The sequence below is a fragment of the Takifugu rubripes genome, chromosome 8 (assembly GCF_901000725.2).
Source record: "Takifugu rubripes chromosome 8, fTakRub1.2, whole genome shotgun sequence".
Classification (NCBI taxonomy): Eukaryota; Metazoa; Chordata; class Actinopteri; order Tetraodontiformes; family Tetraodontidae; genus Takifugu; species Takifugu rubripes.
The window spans coordinates 14,383,749-14,391,354 of NC_042292.1; the positions used below are offsets into that span (position 1 = coordinate 14,383,749).

At 50.4% G+C, this 7,606-nt stretch overlaps 2 protein-coding genes and 1 long non-coding RNA gene across 7 annotated transcripts in view; 1 reads left to right on the forward strand and 2 right to left on the reverse strand.

Moving 5' to 3' along the window:
- prkd4 (protein kinase D4) overlaps positions 1-622 on the reverse strand; it is a 10,052-nt gene extending 9,430 nt beyond the window's left edge. For both annotated transcript variants that reach the window (XM_011619339.2, XM_011619340.2), the window contains exons 1-2: positions 519-622; positions 193-351 (exon numbers count right to left, since the gene is read on the reverse strand). In XM_011619339.2, coding sequence (XP_011617641.2) covers positions 193-339 — 147 coding nt within the window. In that variant the 5' untranslated portion in view covers positions 340-351; positions 519-622. The remainder of the gene's footprint in view (positions 1-192; positions 352-518) is intronic.
- LOC115250640 (uncharacterized) overlaps positions 1-1,010 on the forward strand; it is a 1,392-nt gene extending 382 nt beyond the window's left edge. The window contains exons 2-3 of the long non-coding RNA XR_003889215.1: positions 143-389; positions 535-1,010. This is a non-coding gene — a long non-coding RNA (uncharacterized lncRNA). The remainder of the gene's footprint in view (positions 1-142; positions 390-534) is intronic.
- klc2 (kinesin light chain 2) lies at positions 751-7,441 on the reverse strand. 4 transcript variants are annotated; one of them, XM_011619347.2, is made up of 15 exons: positions 6,830-6,940; positions 5,229-5,474; positions 4,819-5,149; positions 4,531-4,747; positions 4,260-4,449; positions 3,936-4,109; positions 3,748-3,847; positions 3,384-3,433; positions 3,248-3,315; positions 3,078-3,186; positions 2,848-2,994; positions 2,647-2,771; positions 2,485-2,542; positions 2,297-2,412; positions 751-1,624 (listed from the first exon to the last, which is right to left on the reverse strand). In XM_011619347.2, the coding sequence occupies exons 2-14, from the start codon at positions 5,454-5,456 to the stop codon at positions 2,329-2,331; spliced, it is 1,881 nt and encodes a 626-aa protein (XP_011617649.1). In that variant the 5' UTR covers positions 5,457-5,474; positions 6,830-6,940; the 3' UTR covers positions 751-1,624; positions 2,297-2,328. The 4 variants fall into 4 exon arrangements, with proteins under 4 accessions (XP_011617649.1, XP_011617648.1, XP_011617646.1 ...); XM_011619346.2 differs by lacking the exon at positions 6,830-6,940 and adding an exon at positions 7,301-7,441 and having other exon boundaries at positions 751-2,412; XM_011619344.2 differs by having other exon boundaries at positions 751-2,412.
- Positions 7,442-7,606: the final 165 nt, after the last annotated feature.

The window sequence follows — 7,606 nt, forward strand, 5'->3', positions numbered from 1 at the left end:
GCGCCGTCAGCTCACTCGCTCATCAGCAGCTGAGTCTCATGCTCTTTAATGGCCCCATTCGTCTCGTTTCCATAGCAACGTGCAATCGTAGAAGACCCGTTTTGCACACATTTGCATTTTTTAAATATGTTTATTTCCATAGCCAGGGGTGGGATTAAACCGTCTGAACCCGTTTGTCCGCCCCAACGCTACCTTACGCTCGATGATCTCTGCCGCCAGCCTCTTGGCGTGGCTGTAGCTCAGATTACCGGCGGGGACCCGCACCTCCTCCCTGATCAGGCCCAGCTGGAACTGGACCTGGACCGGCCCTGCAGGGCTGACGGGAGCAGCGGCGGACATGGAGAGGAGACCCTGCGGCAATCATCATTTTTGCAGATTATTTCAAGCAGGTGCACACAAATTTGTTTAGAAATGAAACATTTGGGGGCAAAAAATCTCCACTAGATGTTATTTAAAACAGATTAAAGCCATTTCAATGTCACATTAGGAAATAAGTCACGATTCGAAGCTAAACTCACTTTGTTCGTGCTCCAGTCTTTGCCCTTGGCTGCAGAGGCGCTTCTGAACCATCGGACACTTACAAGAACGCTGGTCGTCTGGTTTCCTTTGTGGGTGTCGCTGTGACAGGAAGTTCAGACACGAACCTCGGAGCGTGCAATTCATGCCTTCAGCTCTTTCACACTCTCACACTCTCTCTCTCACACACACACACACACACACACGGCCAAAGATGACAACCAACAAGGTTTGTTTGAAAAGTGGAATATTTATTTAATTTTGGATTGCAGTACACAGTAAATTGGCCCCTTCACAATAAGACCCTCTAATCACCAGAGTGAGAGCTGACTGATTCCCATCCGAGGCTCAGAGTAAAGTTCTCTTAATGTCTTAATATGCAGTTTCTAAGATACAGGAACTAACCCCAGAGTGAATAAATACCTGATTGATACAGTGAATTAATATCATATTCCAATACAGAGCTTAGAGATGATCGATCACTAACTTATATACACGACGACATAATAGAGGTTGTGTCATTAACAGAATTCTCCATCTTAACAGTGAACTTACATTTAAAGGATAATGTACATTATTTGCTGACACTTAAAGCACTTTAATGTCTCTCCAACATACTTTTCTTCTTCCTGCTTTACTTACTGTAACCCTTCATGCAGATCTGCCCCTGCCCCCACTCTATTTCAATCCCCCTCACACCCTCAAGAAACATTTGGCCCTGTCATGTGAGGAAGAAGTAGTAAACACCAGAAAAATAAATAAGGACAAAGTGACTCAATGGTGTGGTCAGCTTCCTGGGATTACAGTAGATGTGTACATTCTGTGGCACTCCCGCTCCTTAAATTACAAAAAAAAATAAAGAAATCCAGTGGAACACGCCACCAGAGTGCACAATCGACCTGTTTGCAACATTCAAATCAGGTTTCGGTCCTCGGACGCGAGAGTCCAGAGAAGAAAATCAGCAGAAATGAGCCGAGGACGGACGTCCGTTGGCAGAATCGCAAACACGATGACACAATAATCATCTGTTGTTGAAATATCGTGGTCGAATTAAATGGAAATCTCTTTCACAGCATACTCCGCCATTAGAATCAGCTTCTTTTACATTCTGTTGGGACAAAAACCGAGTTATACCATCGGCCGGTAGGGGGCGCTGTGGAGCTGCGACTGAGATAAGCAGCTTTGATCTTTCCTCTTTTCCAGTCTTCTCCCTCTCCTGACATTTTCAGATTCTTTGAAAACGCGTAAACAGAGCAAATCTAAATCGACATGATATGCATATTAAAAAAAATAACTTAAAATGTATGTACATGAAAAAAAGGCAAACAGTGAGGTTCAAACGTAAGCTAACTATTTTTTCTCCGACAGACTGAGGGGATCGTACCGTTTTGAATCTGCTATTATGGTGCGGTTAGCATTAGCACACATGCTAACAATAAAATACACAGTTGGATTCTTTTCTAACCTACTCCGGGTTTGAGCGTCGGTGCGTCTAGTTCGTATAGGTGGGGAGGACAGTTGCCATGGTGCTACTGGCGACACAGACGATGCGTTCGGGTGCAGAGAGTCCGCCGCCCGACGAGCAGCATGCTGATTAACGTTTCTGAATATTCTTGTTTGTAGCAGCGGTTTTTTACAGCGAAGCAGCAGGACAGAATGGGGGTTTTTTTTGGTTGGTTTTGATTTTTTTTTTTTTTTTTAACAAAAATATCTTGTGGGTGCAGTAGTTTGTTCTCTGTTGGAGCTTTAGGTGTGTTTGAATGATTGAAACCAGCCTCGCCTCATCAGAACTGTCGCCCACCTCCCTTTGCTCTAGCCAATCAGGGAGTTGCGTCTGGACAGGTCCACGTTGCTGGCGCTCAGCCCCCTGCAGTCGGAGAAGCCGGAGTTGGCGTCCTGGCAGCAGAGAGGACGAGTTTGAAAGGTGGTCGAGCGGATATTTAGTGAATAACGTGTAAGCGGACGCACCTGCACGCTCTCTTCGGTGCTTTTGTTGAGGAAGTTGAGGGAGCTCGCCCTCTTCATCCTGAGCAAAACACAAATTACAACCACAAGACGAGAAAAGTTCCGCCATCGGCCGCATCATGTGACCTGGCGGTATAATTGCGGGGGGGGGGGGGCGCGGGGTACCCGGGGTTGCGCGGCTCCTGCGGTCCACTGCCCTGCAGCTTCTTCACCAGCATCTCGCTGCTCCGCCTCAGAGCGTCGCGGATCTTCCCGAAGGAGCCGCTGCGGCGGAGGGACCCGTTGCCGTCCTGTGAAACCAGAGCTGATGGTTTCAACTCCTGGATTTAAAAAAATAATAATAAACTCACGCGCTGATGTACTGACCCCGCTCCACTCGGCCGAATCGTCGCCCTCGCTCTCCCCCCGCTGGCCCCCTGGCCCGTTGAGCCCGTCCCTGTTGTGTCGCCGGTCGCCGCCACCGCCGTCCTTCAGCAGCTCCACGACCTTACTCTGGTTGATGGCGTCGATGCCCTGAGAGACAGAGAGATGGCGAGGGATGAGACGTGGCTCCTGGGGGTCAGCCGGCTGGAACTCGCCCGCCACCGTGCGAGTACCTGCTTGCGAGACTTGCTGGCGCACTCTTCCAGCGTCTCTGCGGCCTCCAGTTTGCCCTGGCGGCGGTACAGCGCTCCCAGACTCTTGAGGGTCGTATTCACGGTGGGGCTGCAAAGGGGAGGACATGTTTGAGCACTCGCTAATATCGGCCCTGACTTTATTCTCTCACCTGTCCACCTTGCAGGCTTTATACCAGCTCCCATACTCCACGTAGGGACCGGCGTCCCTGCGTTTGTCCTAAGAGAGAAACAACAGTCCGTCATTGACGCTCCATAAAGACAGCAGGGTGACCTCGGATCACGCACCTTGCTCTCCTCCCGCTCCTCTGCGTGCATCCAGATCGGCTTATTATCATCTGCGCAAACAAGATGTCAAACAGTGAAGATGATGACAGAAATCTGAGCGTTTCTGAGCGCACGAAGGTTTGATGAGATTAGCGGAGGCTGGAGAGGAAACGCCGATGTTAAGCTGCTTCGCACGCACCGACAGCGCAGCGTAATCCCCCGAGCTGCTGAAATTACAGAGGGTGGCAGGCGATGGGGGCGGGGCTAAAGCAAAACGCCGATGTCTAAAAAGGAACATGTCGGTGGGGGAAAAATGGAGCCGATTCAATGGGAGCGCTACCGCTCAGCGACCACAGGGGGCGGTAATGAGTAAGGTTCCACTCACTGTTGACGGAGCCGAACTCCTTCTCGTGCGCTCGGGTCAGGATCTCTTTGTAAAGCGTTTCGGCGTCCTTGAACTTGCCCTGCTTCAGGTAGCAGGTGGCCTGAAATCAAGAAACGACGATCAGACACTCGATCGGCGTTCGGATTTCAACCCGGCCGTGGATCTGGGGGGGGGGCGAGAAAACCCACCAGGTTATTCTTGGTCTTGGCCACGTTGGGGTCGTCGGCCCCCAGCTTGGACTCGTAGATCTCCAGTGCTCGTCTGTAGTAGTACTCCACCTCGTCGTACTTGCCCTGGTTCTGGCACAGCAGCGCCAGGTTGTTCAGCTGCTTGGCCACATCTGGGTGGAACTTCCCCAACACCTGAAGACCAGTGATTTACATCATCTCTGATTCTGATCAGTAAGAATTTTTGATGAAGAATTCAACCAGAAATCATTCATTTTAAGACTGGGAGACTCTTGATGGCTCACTGTCGCCACCTACTGGTAACGGGCCAGTACTGTTCTCTACCTTCTCTCTGATCTCCAGCGCTCTCTTGCAGAGAGGCTCCGCCTCCTTGTATTTGCCTCTCTTCCCGTACAGCACGGCAAGGTTGTTGAGGGTCGCCGCCACGGCCGGGTGGTCTTTCCCCAGCGTTTTCTCCCTGATGGCGAGGGCGTCGTTCAGGAGGTGAGCCGCTTCTTTGTACTTGTTCTGATCCCTGCGGAGCCGAATGGCAGATTTAACTAGAGGTGACTATTTATTTCCAGTTAAATGACTCCGCCCCCTCGCGGGCGTTTACCTGTACACCAGTGCCAGGATGTTAAGCATGGTGGCCACATCGGGGTGGTCGTGGCCAGATGTTTTCTCCAGGTCTTCCAGGGCCTGCTTGCACAGCGGCACCGCCACCTCGTACCGCCCCTGCGAGGCGTACTGGATCACCAGGTTGTGGAGCGTCCGAAGGCGGGCTGGGATCTCATACCCGCCCTGCTGGGCCGCCACCTCGCCGCTCGGCTGGGCTGCGCCGCAGAGGAGAGGGGCGTTAGATAAGCCGCAGTCGAGGCCGCACTCCAGAGTGCCGACATCATACCTGGTCCCTGGTCGTCGTCGTTGGGGAACAGATCGTCCAGGCTGTCCTTCGAAGTGTCCGCCCCTCCCCCTCCGCCGCCGCCACTCTGGTTCTTGTCCTCAGAAGGTGACGCGTCATCGTCAAACTTCTTGATCTGGTTCATAAACTCCAGGTGCTTCTTCTCCTCCTCCAGCTGGGCGACGCTCTGCTCGCTGCGCTGCAGCTTGTGCTGCGTCCCCGCCAGCTCGTCCCGCAGCCACTGGTTCTCCTGGCAGAGGCGGCGCACCTGAGCGCGCAGCTTCTGCTTCTCCGACTCCACGGCGCTCAGGTGGCCGGACAAAGCGATGATCACCTGCGCAAAAAGAAACAAATATGGAGCAGCCGTTCCAAACTTTCCCAACCCCCCCCCTTTCACAATAAAAGCACGGCACCTGCGCCTCGCCCAGGCCCAGCTCGATGGCCTCCAGGCTCTTGCGGAGCAGGCCCGACTTCTCCTGCGTGACGGGCGGCTGGGCGCAGTCCAGCAGCGAGTTGAGGATCTGGGTGTGCTCGCCGCGCAGCGTCTCCAGCCCCTGCATGACGGCCTTGGTGTTGAGGACGATCTCATCCTGGCTCAGTCGCTCCAGGGCTTCTTCACGAGGATACACCATGGTGGACATTGCCTGGTTTCATACACACTTTGGGGGGGGGGGGGAGACGACACAGCATGATGAGACCCCTGAGCATTCAGTGTTTATCCTTCATGAGACTGTCATGAGACTGGAGGAGCCTTTATCTGTTGATCAGTGGCAACAGAGATTAGAGACGGTGTTTTTCAAAGAGCATCAGGTCAGATCCTCCATTTTCCTGAACTTTGTTACCAGTATAACGTCGTTTAAAAGATAATCCAATGTGTTGCGACTGACGATTCCTGCAGGTTTTATCTCACAACCCAGATATCATGTGGAATCAGCTGATTCTGAAGGAACGCCATGATGTATTATTTAGTCAAAACACTTAGATAACAAAAACACGTTTATATTTTGAGCCCAGGGCGCCGCTGAAGCACCATAATTCAGCCATTTTTCTACCCCCCAGAAACGTACTTCACCTTGAGCAAATATTTGCAGCTTTGTTGCAGTGGGGATGCTGCAGGTTTTCCTTTCTTTGTCCTCAAACGTGCTAATTACACTTCCAAACCGGCCAAACTTACGCTCGCTGATCGTTGGGCAACAGGCTCGATGACGTCTCGCTTCCGTTTGTTCATGCTGGACACCAGACTTTTCCCCAGAGGCTGATCCAACATTAAAAAAGTTCAGACTCTTCCCCAAGTGTGCATATTCGAGAGGCTGCAACTGCGGAGGACTGTGACTTTGCGCCTTCACCGTGATGATGATGATGATGATGCACCTGTTCTCCCCCCCTCCCCTTCACCTCATGCACCGACTGCAATGCACCAATAATCACAAGTTCCCGGTTAGCAGGCGTTGAAATTAAGGTAACAAAGAGCCGCAAACCTCAATCAGCGGCACCCACTCCCCCCTGATGGTTGATTTAGCTGTTTCATTGTAAAAATATTACACATATAACGAGGCGGCCGAGGCCTTCGCCCGGGAGGGGCGGCGGCGTTTGGCGTGGCAGGTCAGCCATGAGGGAAAATGTTGGATAACCAAATTAATTCTAAGTGATGATCCATTAAAATGTCGTCGGGTAAAACGGACAAACGGTATCGTAGCGTTTGATTTAGACGCGCACGCCGTTTGTAAACAGTGCAGGCCCGAGCACCATGATGCTACATCACGCACGCACGCACACACACACGCTCACTATATTAAAGCGTCATTTCGCCATTTTACATTCAGATCAAAACAAAACACACACCATCGAGAGTGTTTTTAAGCAAAAGCCTAAGCATTGACCGAAGGTGACACGCGCCATATCGGCGTTTTCTTTAGCGTTTGCATGGTCAGCAAACTTTACAACCTTAAAGGTAGCCAAGTGTCATCGGTGTTTGTCCCATTTAAATGCGGTTTGGTTGAATTATTTTTTTTACCTTCATCGAAGATAAACGCGAAGCTTTCGACGCCTGGGACAAAGCGACGGGACTATGTTGTGATGCTCCAAATACACCAGCGTCGAGTACGTCTGCATGAAATCGATAGCTTCCGGTACTCCTTTCAAAATAAAACATTGCTATCGAACGTAGTGCGAGATTTGGAGGTAAATTATGAGTTTTATCTATTATATTCTAAATAAAATATGTCCATATTTTAAAATCTTTTCGTTAATGTTACAACTTCATATTTAGGGAATTAACACCGAGATCTATCACTAAATTAAAGATTTAATTTGAAGGCCGCCACTGTCCGGAATTATTGTATTTCCGGTCTTGGTCATCACCTGCTTCTGACGCCGGTACACGCCGAAGAATGTCGCGTTTAATACGATTAAACACAGCAGAAGTGAGATAGCTAACGGTTTTAGCCAGCGGTAGCAAAGCTAAATCACTTTAAGCTTTACTTACTATGAATGTCACCTGGTGGAGGGCAGCGAAGACGCTCTTCAACGTGCCCAAAATATTAGCTTTTCCTTCGTAGCCAGCCAAATGTTTTACGTCTTTACGACGTTGTCTCAGAAGTACCTCGAACCTGACAGCTGGGGCACAAAATATGGCTGTTGTCCCAGAGTCAAACAAAGATTTAAAACGGCAAGATAAATGACTCCATTTCACAACCCGGTCGTCTTGCTTAAGCGTTTTGCTATCTAGCAGCTTCTCTTTAAATGCTTGCTCGTGACGGAGTAGTTTCAATATAAATACACCTTTAAAAGA